The sequence below is a fragment of the Pseudonaja textilis genome, chromosome 7, assembly GCF_049901715.1.
Source record: "Pseudonaja textilis isolate UNSWEBS1 chromosome 7, rPseTex1.2, whole genome shotgun sequence".
Lineage (NCBI taxonomy): Eukaryota > Metazoa > Chordata > Lepidosauria > Squamata > Elapidae > Pseudonaja > Pseudonaja textilis.
Genome location: NC_141996.1, coordinates 49967811 through 49985267, shown reverse-complemented (window position 1 = coordinate 49985267; position 17457 = coordinate 49967811). Strand labels below are relative to the sequence as shown.

The 17457-nt window shown below is 36.9% G+C and overlaps 1 protein-coding gene across 2 annotated transcripts in view; it reads left to right on the top strand.

Moving 5' to 3' along the window:
• URB1 (URB1 ribosome biogenesis factor) overlaps positions 1 to 17457 on the top strand; it is a 67008-nt gene that overhangs the window by 40501 nt on the left and 9050 nt on the right. For both annotated transcript variants that reach the window (XM_087937560.1, XM_026700601.2), the window contains exons 18-33: positions 365 to 532; positions 888 to 1072; positions 2257 to 2481; positions 2859 to 3032; positions 4245 to 5091; positions 5543 to 5723; positions 6098 to 6281; positions 7047 to 7105; positions 8434 to 8627; positions 9426 to 9536; positions 10183 to 10246; positions 11696 to 11867; positions 13496 to 13598; positions 15574 to 15734; positions 16444 to 16555; positions 17318 to 17424. In XM_087937560.1, coding sequence (XP_087793686.1) covers positions 365 to 532; positions 888 to 1072; positions 2257 to 2481; positions 2859 to 3032; positions 4245 to 5091; positions 5543 to 5723; positions 6098 to 6281; positions 7047 to 7105; positions 8434 to 8627; positions 9426 to 9536; positions 10183 to 10246; positions 11696 to 11867; positions 13496 to 13598; positions 15574 to 15734; positions 16444 to 16555; positions 17318 to 17424 — 3047 coding nt within the window. The remainder of the gene's footprint in view (positions 1 to 364; positions 533 to 887; positions 1073 to 2256; positions 2482 to 2858; positions 3033 to 4244; positions 5092 to 5542; positions 5724 to 6097; positions 6282 to 7046; positions 7106 to 8433; positions 8628 to 9425; positions 9537 to 10182; positions 10247 to 11695; positions 11868 to 13495; positions 13599 to 15573; positions 15735 to 16443; positions 16556 to 17317; positions 17425 to 17457) is intronic.

Below are 17457 nucleotides of genomic sequence, written 5' to 3'. Positions count from 1 at the left end.
TGAGGTTTCAGTTCCAGTCAGTCTCAATTGCTGTAATTGTTTTACAATAGAAATTTTAAAGTATATATTCTTAATTTTCTTAATAAATAATATTGTATGTTACTATAAAATATGTAATTGTTAAATAAAATGAGAAATGTTAATAGTTTAAAAAGTTACTGCTTGCCATATTATTTTAAAACATTAAAAAGTATAATTAAAAATTTGTAAGGTAGATTGCATATTTATATGGCGTGTGCTAATACTACATGTTATTTTCTTTCTATAAAATTAACAGTTGCAATCTCTTTCCTTAGACAGTTACCTCCTTTGCTGCTGATATCAAGAAATATATTTTTATGTAAATGTTTTCTTTCTAAATTAGATGTTCTGGATATGATTGATGTCCTTGTGGAAGACAGTGAAGGTTTAAATGAAGAAATTGGATGCACTTTAAGTGAAGACATGATTGTGAACACGTTTCCATTTAGTGCAATCGTCCCATCTTCTTTAGAAGCAAGAAATAAGTTACTTGTTGATGAAAACGCAAGAGGTTATTTTTGCTTGTTTCTGTAATTTCTGTCCTGCTTTTCCATGAAAATAGTGATAATCAACTTAAAATGCTGTTTAACATATTAAAAATTCTTGTAAAAGCACACGTAAAAGGGGAACTACACATAAGTAGCAAAAAAAACCCTAATGTTTAATTTGCACAATCAAAATCAAGCTTTTGATTTTTATTGTGAAAAGTAAACATTATGCTTTTCTCTATAGATAATCATTCAATTTTTAATCTTCCTGATTGAAGTTTGCTGATGGTGCTCTCTGAATGAGGCTTTGAAGACTTCAGTTTTAGAAACCACAAGCATTAATCTTAGTTTTGTTATAGTTGCTGTTTCTCTTTGTAGAAGAAAGCATTGTGGAATACCTTATTGCTGTGTTCACTGACCTCCTGCATTCTCAACGAGATCCTTTAGCCCTTTGCCTGATGTTTCAACATTATGATAAAGAACTTCAGTCTGTCAGTGCTCATCTTTGTCAGTTCAACTGTTATTATAGTCATTGGATACCACAACAAGCTAAGGAAGCTTTGGTAAGCAAGTCAAAATGTACACTAAATAGCATAATTCGATGTTAGTTAACATTATAACACATGGGGGAATTATACATAGCAAAACATGCTCAAATTTAGTCATACAATTTGAAATCCGGTCATCCTTTTAGTTTTCTCTTTTTTGATGCATCTTTTTAAATCAGTCGGTGACATGGTGGAACTATACTATGAAAAGTGGACTGATATCTGATATAGTTTTTAAAAAATATTATTATAACTGAGTTCATTTAAGTCTGGTAGCAGGAAAAACAGGCTAAATCAGCCCTGGTTTTTTCAATAAATTCATGGAATTGCTTTTAGATTATTTAGATTTATTTTTTATATCGATGTTCCTAGGAAAATAATACACTTGTATACTATAAAACAATAAGCTCTAATGAACACTGATGATGTTGCCTAGTTGGGTAATGAAAGGTCTGTAAGAAAACAACCAAGCTCAGGGAGCACCAAAGACCCTTGTTTCAACCCTGAGCTATAAATATTCTCCTTTATTGGTATTACAAAATGTGTTTTGTTATAAATTTCGATATAAGCACATTGTTCTTTTAAAAGCTAATTTGAAAAGAAATCTGTCTGAAAATTGATCCAAAACAGAGCAACAAAAACTTAATTTCACATAAGCTTGACCTTAATTTCAGGACTGTTTGGAGGAAGTAGAAAAAAGATGAAGCAACTGATCAGCATACTTTGGTATATGTTTTGTGACACTGCATGCATGTACACAAGTTGTAGAGAGCAAATTTGGTATAGTAGTCAAGGCATCAGGCTAGAATTTGGATGAGTTGTAGTTCCATCTTAGCCATGACAGCCAGCTATAGGTGACCTTGAGCCCGTCACATTCTCTCAGCCTTAGGAAGGAGGCAGTGACAAACCACTTCTGAAAAACTTTGCCAAGAAAACTGCAGGAACTTATCCTGGCAGTCTCCAAAAATTGGATACAACTAAATGGCGGGGAAAAACCCACACAAGTGAGTTTGTGTTTCATCGCCTGATGCTGCTTTTGTCATTTTGATGTCTTTGCCTAATTTAAAAAACTTATTGCAGGTAGTTTAGTTCTCTGGCAAGAGGAGTTGGTTCCTTTTCCAAGTTTCTTCTGTTTAAGTAAAACTATAAACAGTTTCCTTTACATACATGTAATTGTGTTTTCTTTTGCTCTTACTCAGTTCCAGGAAGACAGGAACAAGAGTGTGGATGAGGTGTGGTCATCAGATTCCTCCTTTTTTACCTTGTTAATGAATAGCTATCAGAAAGGTGTTGATGTTTTATTGGAAGAGGATATTCAAACAAAGCTAAATGAAGCTATTTCCCAGCTCCAGCCTCAGCAGCTCTTGTTGGCTTTAAAACATGTTCTTCTGTACCTAAAAACTACGGTGGAGAACTTCGGCAGTGTGAGCTTTTTTTTCTTCTTGTTTTTTTGAAAGCAACTTTAATAATTCCGTACAGATCCTTACATTAAGGACCGCCTCAGCTTTAGATGACAGCAAACATGCACTTTCTGAAGCAGGTGTATTGTATGTAGCTAAAAATACATATAATCTCTTGATTCAGGCTTCTAAGATACATGCTTGTAGTAGTGTCCACTTGTAAGCATTGATTACAATGTTGTATGAAGATACAAAACAAGTTGCACGGACTTGCAAAACAAATAAATGAAGCCTGTATGAAGTAATTAATATGTCCCTTTGATAAAATATATAATTGAGATATTTTTCTCAATGCCCCATTTTTTTCTTCACTTATCACTTGTCTATCATTTTTCCAACAGTTGGACAAAAATTCTGGCCTTTCCCTTGTTACTGTCTACATGGATTTGTTGAAGAGCTTGTTGCACAAAGGGGATACAGAGTTGGGTGATCAGCCTGAACAGAAAAATACCCAGATTGAACCTGAACTTTTTATGGAAGCAGACATTTTGATACAAGACTCTGAGAATGACAAGGTGCTAATTTTTCTGTGTGGATATTCTGGAGAGAAAAATAATGCATGCTCTTTACTGTGCATTTACATGGACAAAATCCATGAGATTTTATTTATTTTTTTGCTTAAAATGAGCCATGAGTCATGTTCTGACTACAGTGAGAGAGAAAAATCTCTCATGCACAAGTTTTGTTAGATAGCACTCTGAAAAGTGAAATTCACGACCTAATACTTTGTATTTAGCCTATATATTCCAAAATGTGCCATGGTCCTCGTAGGACATGCGGTTCCTAGTAGAGGAAGATGTGCTATCTAAGATTGATTAAAATGTGTTCCAGTAAGAATGAAACTGTTTATACACCGCTTATTGTTGGTCAGTATATGGCAGTATAGGGGATGCGGTGGCTCAGTGATTAAGACGCTGAGCTGGTTGATCAGAAAGGTCAGCAGTTTGGCGGTTCAAATCCCTAGTGCTGCATAATGGAGCTCCTGTCATTTTTCCCAGCTTCTGCCAACCTAGCAGTTCAAAAGCATGTAAAAAAGTAAATAGAAAAATAGGAACCACTTTAGTGAGAAGGTTACAGCATTCTGTGTGCCTTCAGCATTTAATCATGCCAGCCACATGATCATGGAGACATCTTCAGACAGCGCTGCTCTTTAGCTTTATAACGGAGATGAGCATTGCCCCCTAGAGCCGGAAATGACTAGCACATATGTGCGAGGGGAACCTTTACCTTTTATATGGCAAAGTATCAGAGATAACTTTACATAATCATAGAATGACAGGGAACATGTAAGCCATTGTGTGCAACACCCATCTCAGTCCAGAAATCCTGATTAAGGTATCGTTGACAACTGTTTAGATTCCACTTCAGCATATCCTGTGAAGAGGAACTTAGCACATCCCTCAAAAATTGGTTTTGCTGTAAAACATTTACTGTTTAAAAGTAGTTCTTGTTTTGTGGAAACATTTTTCTCAATTTTTCAGTCAAAATCTTTTGATAAATATTTTTTTTCAATTCGATCTATATTATTCAGGCTGAATGTACTATCAGGTGTCAGCTTTCAGATCCCACTCTTAATTGTACCAGAGAAGGCTGTTGCTTTCTTACTGAGTAAGTGAATTTTACCAGGGAGCAACAGTGAAAAACAATGTTGATCAGACACTGTTCTAATCCAATAAAGTTCTTATGTTTATTGGACAAAGTTTTTATTGCAATTATTTCTATTTTAGATCATGGAAGAGATGCTCTCTTTGGTCTTCAAACACCCTATACTGGAAAATTGGTTCCTGGCTATAGAACAACATTCCCTCCCTCCACACAATCTTAATCCAATTAAAGTAAAACTACTTTCAAGTCATCTAAATCGCAACATTCTTGACTTGTTGAAAATGAGCTGCCCATTGCTACAACTTAGGAATCAGCTAGATATACTCTGCAGATATTTTGAGGCCATCACAAAGACTGTTTTGGAAGAGCTGCACACTGGTGCAAAAGAAGGATGCAGAATATCTCCCAAAAAATCTCTGCAGATAGAAGCTTTACAAGAGCTGCACATTTATATGAATACGGACCAACTGAGAGAGATCATGCTACAACTTTGCAAGGCCAACCTCGCCCCTTCAAAATCTGAAACTTTAGCTGGGAAAAAAATATGTCTGAACATTCATGGACAAACTTTGATGCAGCTGCTCACAGATGGTTACCAAAGAGGTTCTCTGAAAGGAGACTCCTTTTTTTCAAGAGAGCACATTCAAGGAATGAGTATCCTGTTGTCTGCATGTATCACCGGACAGTTGGAAAACATCTTTATGTGTGTGATACAGAAAGAACCTATCTTTGCCCTGGCAGTTGACATTAAAGTGCAGCTTTTGTGCCTTAAGCGTTCCACAGAAATTTCCCTTTCTATTGTAGCTTTGTTGATTCAGTACTCTCACACTCATTTGCTTCATTTTGAGCTTTGGTGTCTGAAGAGTAGTACAAGCAAATTTCTAAAAATGAATGCAGCCCTTTTTATGCCCCTTGTTAATGTGTATTTGGACTGTCAAGAGAAGCAACATTTCAAATGCTTATCAAAAGGTAATCATGCCAGCTGATTTTTAACACTATTCTAAACATGTTATGAGTGCTTCGGGAATAATAGGTTAGTTTTTTAAGCCTAACATTGTTTTAAAAAGTAGGACATTGAAAGGTTGTCTTATTTCTGATTCTTTTATTTTTTGAATATTTTGTTCTGCATTTCTTTGAAACCATCTGCTGGGCTGATGCGTGCTTCTATAATATTGCCTAGGATAAATGATGCAAGAAGCATTTATCTAGACCTTATTCTGTTAGCTTTTTCTTGTTTGAACCTTCTTTCCAAGTAGGAACCTTATCTCTTTCCAAGCAGATAAACATTTCTCCAGAAACACTTCTCTCTTTATTTAAAAAGCTGTTCTTAAGATTTAAGTTTGTTACTGTGGGCCCTGATGCATATATAATCCCCTAAATTTTGGAAATGTTTATTTGTTCCTTTGTACCTTATTTTCAGCTGTTAAGTCTGTCTTGAGAGAAGCTCTATGGCCAGAATTGCTGAATAAGATTTTGAAAGTGCCGTCTGCTGTGGAATGTCTTGTTCTTTCCAAATTATTGCCACTATCCGATACCAAGGCCTTTACTGAACTAACAGAAAAAATGACTTTAACTCTTGAGAGACTTGGAAATCATGAACAGTAAGCTTACATAATTTCTAGCTGTGAAAGAATTATACATGTGAACCATTTAGTATTTATTTTAATTTTAAAACAAGTAGAACTTCAGAATCCTCTTTTTGTAGTGTATTTTGAAGTGTGGATGAAAAACATAAAGTTTAATGTAGATATGTAATAGTTAAAGAAACTACGCCCACTTTTCCCTCATATGGCCCAATCCATGTTTGCTGCTTTCTATTCACTTAGCAATAGAAATTTGGGGGTCAATTGTGATTGTAAGTTGAGGATTACCTGTAGTTATGTTGAGTTTATATAAGGGGGGAAGGTTGGGGGCATGTGGAGAATTGAAATAAAGATATTGCCTCTGCTCTGATACTCTTTTCAAATCTCTGCAGGTGGATAATTGCTGATGCTATATCCAGAGCTCTGGAGACCTGTGCAGAAAAAGTGCATTCATGGAGGAAACATCTACTAGTTGCTTGTATGAAGTGGTTGATCCTGTCCTTCAGTAGTAACCAAGAGCAAGAAATGCATTCCGAAGTGGAGAATACTATGCTATTGAAGCTAGAAAACTTATTGGTGAGGACTGGGATTTTCCATTAATTTGTACATTAATTTATTAAGAAATGATGGAGTATCAGACACAAAAGATGCTGAATGTAGCAGTACATTTGAAGGTTTCTTTTTCATTATGAAGTGTATATCCATAGATGGATCCATAGGTAGGCAAATAATTGCAAATGCTAGTTTTTCAATTTTGCTAGAATTTTGGAAAGCATGGTTATGAGGTTTCAAATGTTACCAATTTCCTCTATAGCTGTGCATTCTATTAAAAAGAGACAAGTAATATACTTTCAGTACTCACTAAACTCCTAACTTTTCATAAATTTCTGTTAAGAAGCAATTACTCGAAAGTTTGATTTGATAGTGTTTTTAATTATGAAACCATGAGATTGAAAATGGTAGAAATACAAGTTATTTACTATTAATAGTTATCATGTGCAAACTCCTTCATATAGCATTAAAATTCTCTATCATAGTACTTTCCCTTTAAAAGTGATGAAAATTGTTAATCATGGAAGAAGATTTAATTCACTTTAGTGTAAATGATAGAAGAAACATCATAGGAGCCAATCCACACCTTTTTAAAAAAAGTGTTATGCCAAAAAATTTTAATATTTGTCAGTTTGCTAGGTTGAATTCATAAGAAAGGATGGGATTACTCTTTCCACAGAGTGCGGAGACCTCCTTTTGAATGATCTCTCTTCCTAGTTTAGGCCAATCAGTTCTGAAAGCTTTATTATATTGCAGTGCGTGATATATTACTATTTCTTGTCTATCCAGAATTCAGTAACTGAAGTGATTCCAGACGACTGGAATAGTTTTGTGAAGCTGGGGCTGAAGTAAGCATAATTATGTTTATAGCAATGATGCATTTTTTCAAATAGCTAACCTGGAAAAATTGAGAGAGCACACTGCTTTAATATGTCTTTGGAGATTCTCAGTCATCCAGGTCATGGTTGTCCCAAAGATGGTTTTTCAAGAGGCAACTGGACTTTCTGCTTTTTATTTGCTTCTCATTCAAGAAGATTTTTCAGTTCTCCCTACTTCTAGTACTCTCTACTTCTACACAAATGAAGTGTTTTTGATTAATTATGTAAGCTATTTTACTGAATTATCTCTCCCTCTCTGTATATTTAGAATAATTTCTATACAGATTGTATACATGCAGAGAATTCTACTGTTTGCTGATACTTCAGCCATTGGATGAAGAACTAGATTGTACTATTTTAATCAACCTGAATAAAGTGCAGGTTCCACTAAAATTTGTCACTTCTATAGTAATGTAAATATGAGAGGAATTATTGATGGAAGTCGCCATACAGATGTATTGATGTCAATATCTATGAAATATAACAACTGCCTGAATGCAAAATTGCTTCCTGATTATGGAATTTCTTTTAATTTAAGAAATAATATCTAATATACCACGTGATTGTTCTTTAAAGCTGAAACACATAATCTGAACAGCCAAAGCCTCGGAAACCCTGAATACCCAGAGCCCCAGTAACCCTTTGGCCTCTTATAGATCTGCAAAAATTGCTATTAAATTGTAATTGTTAATGTGGCAAACAAGGATAAATATGAAATGATTGAACGGCTACCCTTGTTTAGCAACTGTTCCCAGTTACAACAGCAATGAAGAAGTAACTTTTTGACCAGTCCTCGCATTTATGACTCTCTGAAGTCTATAAACAAAGAACAATGGTTTAAGCACAATTGCGATTTTACTTAGTGACTATTTCATTCAACAACAGAATTGTGGCTCTCAATTGTGGTTATACTAAATGACAACTTCCTATTGAATTAAGTATATTTAATTTTAATTAAATGTAAAGATAATTTAAATAGTTTGATTTTTTTTCTGGTCCAACCCAATAGGAAGTCCAGCATTCAACTAAAAAGCCAAGTTCATGAAAAAATAGTTACTGGATGAGTTGAATAATATCTCTAATTATTCATTGTGTAACATGGGCAGACAGATACAATCTATCCTTTCTAGAGGGCTCCAGGTTGGGGAGGCAATTCGGAAGCACATTCATTGTTTCTACAAACCTCAAAATAATGTCAGCATGCAGAAGAACTTCTGGTTATCTCTCTCTTTTTTTTGCACAAGCTTGGTAGCAGAACAGCCTGATGTTTGACTTAATGTCTTTTAATTGCCATGCAGGTATCGTTATAAAAACCAAACTTTCCTGAAAACTCTGAATGCAGCTATAAATGTATTATACCAGAAAGAAAACTCTTTTAAAAAGAGATTAACGAAACTTGAAGTGCTTTACATGATGATCACACAGCATTCACTGTTTTTGTCCACAATGTTGAGACCACAAGAAGGCAGTGACATGAATGCTCATCTAAGAGGTCTCTCTTTTTTTCTAGCTTCTTTGGTGTTTAATGTATAATTAATATATTTGCAAACCATTTTTCCATACATTTTGTTTGTTGCCCACTGATGTATTCTGGCAGTAGTATCTATCTAGCACTATCAGTTTCTTTCATGATAACTTATAGACTCATACAAACAGCATACAAGTTTAATAAATTATTATAATGCTCAACTTAATTTGTCAGTGAACTTTAAAAAATGATTATATATGGTTATCATATATACTGAATATCTCATATACAGTAGTTACAAAATGTACGTGAGAGAAAAGTGAGAAATACTTTCTCTTCGTAAAAATTGCTGATAAAACTGCTGATTTCCCAGCAAATTAGTTTTTATCATTCTCTCAAGTTCATTTTCCCAGAGGGTCCTGAACAAATTAAATGTTTCCTAAGCTTTAAAAAAAGATATTTATGTGGGGTTATTGTTAAATAATTATTGATCTATAATGTTTGTACCAATAAACACTATTCTTACGTAGTCCTCACCAACCTGTTGCCTACAATTCCCAGGATATCTTGCGAGCATGTAGCTGGAAACACATCTATAGGTTTCCAATTTAGACACTAGAAAGTTCTGTGCAAAGTTTAACTCATACGAATGGGAAACTTGCGGAAAATTAGTGTGGGGTTATTATAATGTTTTATTTATCCCAGAAGATCCTGCTCAATCAGCTTAATGTGCAGCATGATTTTGTTAAGAAAGTGTTGGCAAAAAAATCAAATTGCATGGTGGGAGGGAAAGAGCTAAATATCTTTCCTTTTTGTTTTCAGAGGCATTAGTGAACCTCCTGTTGTCTCTTGTGAAACTCTGCCCTGCAGTTTGTGAGAGAAATCATTTTGCTGTGCTGCTTGGAGCATATGGTGCAACACTGAGCATTTCAGGTGAGCAAATTTTCTCTTGAGAGTGAGAAACAAAAAAGATCCATGTAGAAGAGGAGGGGGTATTGATTGTGTCATGTTTGACTTAAACTGCAATTCTCAAATCAATCAAGAAAACAGACAAAAGTTAATTTAAAAAGATTTTTTGTCTTTAAGGGCTTGAACAAAACATTCATTTTTTCTGCATTTTTAAACTAACACTGAGCAAAAATTCAAGAAAAGAAGGCACACTGCTCAAGACACAACAGTAGTGAAGACTGGGTGGGGGCTTGTATTATAGGGTGGACTGAGCCTGGAGGATATTGAATATACCTTGTGATAGGTGTTCAGGGACTTCAGGTGGACTCACAACTATATTAAAGTCACTTTCTCTGTTACTGGATGATGAAAGTTTCCATAAAATATTAGAATTCAAGATGATGATAGGATATGAAAGCTCAAAACTGTGAATGACAATAATGAGTCAAAGATGCTAGTTTTCACAAGCCCTCAGTGAGACACCTGAATGTATGAAGTTCCTGAAATGGAAAGAATAGGGTGGGCACACATCTATCTTTAGCCTCCATATGAATGTAATATGGCTATGTTCTTAGGCATGTGGGTTTCCTCTAGATATATGTCATTTTTACATTGTCTTTCTTTTTTCTAGATCAGAAGATATTGTTTTTACTTAAATTATATGAAAATAATGGTCTAAGCCTTCTTGACTTCAGGTTTGTGTATATACATCTTGGTCATTGTAATAGGTGAAAAATGTACCTTTCTTGTCAGACTTATTTTGCTATGGTTTGCTAAATCAGGGTTGGTTGAATAAACCATATATTCTGGGTTCATAAAATAGATTAAGATTTAAACTATTTATAGAAAATAGTTTATATAAATATAAACTATTTACAAAGTACAAAGCTTGGGTTTGCAATGCATAATAAGTCAAAATCAAGTAAGCAACTTGATACATAACCTAAAACTATAGGCTACATGAGACCCTTCAAAAAAATTGTGACTCTCAGAAGCCTTCAAACAGTAATTTTTAATGTGGCAAAAGAGGAAAATTATTTAAATATATAATGAGTCCAATCTTAATTCATTTAATTTTAATTAATGCTATAAGCTTACTAAACAAAATTATTTAGTTTTTGCCTGCCTCCACCTGTTAGTTTTTGGAATGAAGCCTTCCCAAGAAATATTTATACAGTTTTGGAATAGAATGATATCAGAATGGAGTCCCTATGTCTACAATCTCTCCTTAAATTATTTACTGCTGCCATAAGTGCCTGTGGCCGTTAACTCAAAGTGCAGTAAGTAATATGAATCATCTGACTACTGCCATCTTCCTACAACTAGAAGCAGCAGAAATGCAGAATGGGACTTCCCTTGCCTAGCATATATGTGCAAGGAAAGATAAGATAATGAAGTTGTTTTATCTGTTAGGAAAATGGCAGTTTGCTGTCTCTTTGCTTTGCAGGCCTTCAGATACTGGTATTTGGTTATGGATTTCAGTATAAACTTAGTGAACTGATAAATTCAGCGACTGCCCTTTCATCTGATCATTCTCCCAATTTACTTCAATGCTAAGGAAACACTGTTATATAAATATTCTTCCCACAAGAGATAGAGTTTAAGGAGAGATGCTTATCATCTCTCCTGGTCACAAAGTGGTCAAGAATATCGAGTAGCACTTAAATATCTGGATCATTTTGCCCCTGGGACAAGCAATATTCAATAGAAATACTGTTGGAATATCTTCCTTGTCTTTGACATATTTTTTTCTGAATCATTAAAGAAGAACATCTTGAAGGGAACAGTTTGGGTTCTGTTATAAAGCTTTTGTTTGATTAAATAAAAACAACATTATGAAAAGAAGCCTTCTGCTGGTAGTGATTTTGTTGACACACTTTGCAGGAGTCAAGACTTTGTAAAGATAATTCACTGTGATCATCTCTCGGCAATTTACCAAAACATACAGCATGGGGACTAAGTGTCATTTCATAATGGTTTAATTTTGTTTGAAATGGCTTAGAAAGGGAAAAGGAAACACATTCTTGTAAGAAGGGAGGCAAAAGCTAGCTTTATTCTAAGATTACTCAGATTAATATTTTAATTTCTATCTTCTGTTCAAGTGCAACATACAAATACATGTTTTTCTCCTGGTCTAATTCCAGAATATTGCTGTGGGGTCCAGCTGCTGTGGAGCATCATAAAACATGCAAAAGTTTGGGGAAGTCACTGTGGCAGCAACCAAGCATGCAAGAAATTATGTGCCTGCTGGATCGAGAAGTAATGATGAGGACCATACTCCACTTCCCCCAGCATCGGCTTCTTCTTTCCCCTGAGGTGCCTTGGACTTAACTGCAGATTTCTGTTCTTTTTATATATAATTTAACTTGATGCTCAGGGGTTAACCATCAGATCCCTGTTCAGAATTTGTTATTTTGTTTTGAGCTGACTATTGAGGAAACGGTTAAAATGTTTTTGCAAAAAGAAAAATCAGTCAAGCCAACATATAGCAGTAATTTCTAAGTGTACAGGTAGTCCACAACTTGCAATTAGTCATTTAACAACCATTCACAGTGATGATGGCCTTGAAACAGGTGCTTTATGGCCCATAAAGCACTTCTATTGTCACAAAACATTGTGTAGGGCTCCCCACAATCACATTATCACATTTCAGCACCTTGGCAACCTGTTCTCATTTATAACCAGTTTCCAGAGTGTCCTGTGAACATTTATACTCTGCTCTTTGACCTTCCCCAGAAAGTTAATGGGGAAGCCAGCAAGGAAGGTTGCTGGTGGGAGGGCGGGGCATTGGTTTCCCTATGACAGGGGGCCCAACCTCTTCCCACTTCAGAGCTGTGGCCAGTTTGCAGCTGGGCCATAGAAAGCATTAGGCAAGCTCACATGTTTAACTCCACATGCACACATGGAGCTGTGAACTTGCATCTGTGTGACTGCCACACAAATAACCATCCCCTGTTCCCCCACATCGGGCCGCCAAGCTAGAAGATTTGGGACCATTGCTCTACAAGCACTGAGGAGTTTCCCCTCCCTTCTATGTAAGGAAAAGAAATCCTCCCACGTGCTGAAGGAAATGACCTCAAATCTGGCAAAAATGCTAGTGAATGCTAGCATTCTGCACTTTTCAGAATGCTTTCTTTCCCCAGAGGGGAAATTCTTGATGTGCTGAAGGAACAGACTTCAAATCTGCTTAAAAAGTTAGCATATGCCATCTTTCTCATCATTATTTCCTCTGGTAGGGCAGGCAGAGGGCCCTAACCTCCTGGGTGTGGTGGGAGGCCCAAGCCCTCTTCTTGCCCCACCCTATACAGGAGGCTGGCACTCTGCATAATGACCCATGGGGTTGCTTAACGACTTCGACTGGGAGACCCTGTCGTTGAGCAGATATATAGCATAGTACAGTGTTGGCTAACCTTTTCAGCACCAAGAGCCCAAAGCATGCATGTGTGCGTGCATCCCCAAAATTCAAGGCAAGTGCATCCCCTATGCATGCACATGTGGCCTCACACATGCGTCCCTGCACATGTGCCTCACCCTCACGCATGCGTGTGCCCCCATGCATGCACCTTTGCATCCCCGTGCATGCGTGCCGCCCCCCCCCCATGCATGTGCCCACCCTCCACACATGTGCTGCAAAGACCCAAAGACCAGCTGGCTGGCGGGAGGCACACATGTGCAGTGGAGCTGAGCTGGGACAACGGGTCACATGCCCAAGAGAGGGCTCTGCGTGCCATCTCTGGCATACGTGCCATAAGTTCGCTATCACAGGCATAGTATCTCTGTTGATAATCACTTTGCTCGACAATTGAGATTCCAGGCCCAGTTATAATCATAAGTGGAAGATTAGCTATACTTTTTTTCAGGATTTGTATCAGAAGTTCTGTGAAAAGACAACCAAAGGACATAAAATCCAAGAAGCAAATCGAAATTTATGTTTTTCATTTTAGGAAGAACATACATTACAAAGCAAAGGGAAAAGTGATGTGGCTTTTGAAGATCTCTATGATCCATGTTTTCTTCTCCAGCTATTCAGTGAATTATTAAGGCCAGGTATACAAAGTGATTGTTTTGCATTGTCTGTTTTTGTTGGCAACTTCTCTATGTTGTTCAAACTGAGGATTCCATTATATGTCCTGCATGCCTTTATACTTCCTTTTATCCTGCAGACAAATGTTTAAAACAGGCTAATTTCATGAATCTTTTGACTACAGAATTCTGCAAGATAGTTGACCATCCTTAGCTATGAATGTGGGCCAAAGGACTTGTGTTTCTTTTTTTTGTGGTATTATAACCACACCGTCAGGCACATGTTTAATTATTCTCACTTTTTAAAATCCATATTACTTAAAAAAGAGAAAGATATGGCAGTTTCCAGAACTGATTATTGTATCAGCAATTGTTTGCTTAGCAGCCATCTTTCCAAGGTTCTGTAAATAAGCTCTGTGTCCAACATAAATTAAAGCTACATTAGAAACTGATTCTAGCTGGCAAGGTCAGGGTTTTTTGTACATGTCCTAGACCTATTTTCAGATTAATCTTCAGAAAGTTCATGTAGGCCTTGTCCATAAAAAGGTTTTATCCTTGATAGAATGTGTCTTTTTATAAAATAGAATTGGATGGGGGATTAACCCGAACCATTTTTCATTTTGCCTCTGTCCTCACAATTGCAGTGGTTTTCATTAGACTTACTGTTTCACAAACATATGTGAACTGATTGAATAAAAATTCAAACCCTTCCCACAGGTTACATAGAAAAGTGTAGTAAAAGATAACTATTCTGTTCTTACTGGCCATGAATATGCATTCTGATAGAGCAGGGGTCCCCAACCACCGGGCTGCGGACCGGTCCCGGTCCGTGGATCATTTGGTACCGGGCCGCAAAGAAAATAAAAATAAAATAAAAATAGCGGCTTTCTTCACCTTCGGTGAATGCTGCTGGGATCAGGGATCAAGGACACAAATGAAAGAAGGGGAGGGAGGAAGCAACCAAAGCCTGTCCTGCTCTCCGGCTCAGCGGCTTCGGTTTCCTCCCGCCTCGTTCCTCTCTCAGTCGCTCTCTCGCTCCTCCACCAGCCCAGGAAGAAACTGCTTCAAAGAAGCCGGTAGGGTGGCTTTTCCTGTCAGCGCAGCTCCTCTGAAGCGCCTGTTCACCCCCACCCCGCCGCCCGCGGTTCAATCCAGTGCTCCGTTCTGCCTGCCTGCCTGCCTGCCTTCGTTTCTGGTTGTTTCGGAGTAGCTTTGGCTGAGAATAATAACTATTCGCCTCTTTTACTCAGCCGAAGCTGCTCCGAAACAACCAGAAACGAAGGCAGGCAGGCAGGCAGGCAGAATGGAGCACTGGATTGAACCGCGGGCAGCGGGGTGGGGGTGAACGGGCGCTTTGGAGGAGCTGTGCCGACAGGAAAAGCCACCCTGCTGGCTTCTTTGAAGCAGTTTCTTCCTGGGCTGGTGGAGGAGCAAGAGAGCGACTGAGAGAGGAACGAGGCAGACACCTGAGGGATAAGGCTGAGGGAGGGAGGGAGACACCTGAGGGATGAGGCTGAGGGAGTCAGGGCTGAGAGGTGGGGCTTCTCAGCCATCCTGCAGGGACTTGTCCTGAGCCTCCCTGAACTTGGTGGTTTGCTGGCAGACGTTTTATTACCCGACTACCCCCCCACCATCCTTGAAAAAGTGTTTCTGCGTGAAACTGGTCCCTGGTACAAAAAAGGTTGGGGACCACTGTGATAGAGGTCAGCTGAGAAAAAGGGAGGAAAAATGGTATTTATACCAGAATGTAGAATCCATTAGAAGGATGCAGTAGGGATCCTTATGTGTGAGGAGAACATTAAGGCAATTCAACTTTATATAAGAGAGAGCAACAGAGAAGGCTGTTTTTCTAACGAGACTTATTATCACTCTGTGATAATATCACTCTGTTGGTGATTGTTGTGATTTTAATGTGTGCATTCAGATTTTATTTTCTTAAAATTATTTTTGAAACATTTTCTTATTAAAAATGCATATTTATTTTCTTCCTGCTGTGTAGAGTGTGTGGTGGCATGTCATAAGTTCATTGAAGTCAATGCATTGGGCTTGACAGTAGCTGCCCTTAGCAGCTATGACAGTAACATGCGTGCAGCTGCCTACCATGTCCTGAGTTCCTTTCGCTCTCATCTGGAAGCGGCTCGATTCCGAGAACAGAAACAGGTAGAGATGAGTTAACCTTTGTACCAGAGGTGGCATTCAGCAGGTTCTGACCAGTTCTGGAGAACCGGTAATGGCCATTTTGAGTAGTTTGGAGAACCGGCAAATACCATCTCTGACTGGAGATCTTACACTATCCTCATGCCCACAGAACTGGTAGTAAAAAAAAATTGAATCCCACCACTGCTTTGTATCACTTAACAGAAAAAACAAAATTTCTTGATTAAAATGAAATCCAGCCTATTTCAATAATGTATATGGAATTTATAGAATACTTTGATTGTTAATTTTTTAAATTAAATCCAATCTGGAATCATGATTAGAATGCTTATTTTTTTCCTCTGTTAAATGAAAATGTTTTAGAACACTTTGTAATTTAACTGTCTTCCTGAAATTTGAGGTTATAAATGAATTAACAGGTAAATTAATTCAACTATGGATTGATATTCTTTATGCAGTTTTTAAATTAGATTTATGCAAGTAGTAAGTTCTATTTTATTGTGCATCCAGACTGATCTTGTTTCTTCAAATGCTGTGGTTTCAATGAGTGTGTTAATCTGGGATTAGGATAAATACAAATTTATTTGCAGTTGCTCTAAAGGAAAATAAATATTTTTCTATGAAAAATAGTCTTGTGAATGCAATTAAAGGTTTCTAAATGGAATTAAAAAAAATATTTTTCCAGTTGTTTTACTTTTACTCTTTTTTGTAGTTGCTGTACCTTATGGATGTTGTGCAGAATGGAATAAAACAACCAAACCTCAGATTTACTTTCCCTTTAACACTGTATATAGCTAGAGTTGCCCAGCAAATACTGAAGCCAGGTATTGTAGAACTTTCTGGTGTTTTTGTCTTATAGTTTTTGTCTTGTTTGTTTTGGTAGTGGTCTCTGACTGGCATACAAAGCATATATAAGTTAAAGAGGAATAGAAGGAATAGAAGAAGACACTTATGATGTTACCTAGCCTGGTAACAAAAGATTTGGGAGCTAAATGGCAAGCTCAGAGGGCAAACCATTAAAAAACAATAGAAATATTTGTAAATATCGAAAAGGGGGGGGGGCAAATGGCCATTTTCCATTTGAGGTACCTGTGTGATAATGCCTCCATTGAAGAAAAGTTAATAGTAGAAGGGAAAATACAGTGAAGTTAATTGTATGTATATATATGTACAACAAAACAAATTAAAAAAATGAAAATGATAGTTGCTACCTGTGATTTGTATTAGAAATTTTATGTTTTACACATGAAGAATATTTTTATTGTAGATATAAGAATATAATATAAATGAAGTTCTATAATGTGCTTTGTAATGAATATGAAAATATGCAGTTCTTTTTCATGAGCCATGGTGGCGCAGTGGTTAGAAAGTAGTATTGCAGGCTAATTCTGCTGCCTGCCAGAAGTTCGATTCTCACCAGCTCCTTCCATCCTTCTGAGATCAGTAAAATGAGGATCCTCAGTTCTGTGGGGACAATATGCTGATATATAAAATCACTTAGACAGGGCTGTAAAGCCCTGTGAAGTGGTATGTAAGTCTGTGCTACTGCTGTTTTTATAATATTCAATTATGTGTTGTTTTTACAGAGGAGCATATGTACACAAAGTTGAACAGATTTCTTCTATCTCACCAATATTTGGATTTGAGAAAAGTGCCAGGATTTTTTCACCTTTTCTATAGTTTTGATTCAGAGGTAAAGAGACTCACGTGGAAATTTTATGTTCAG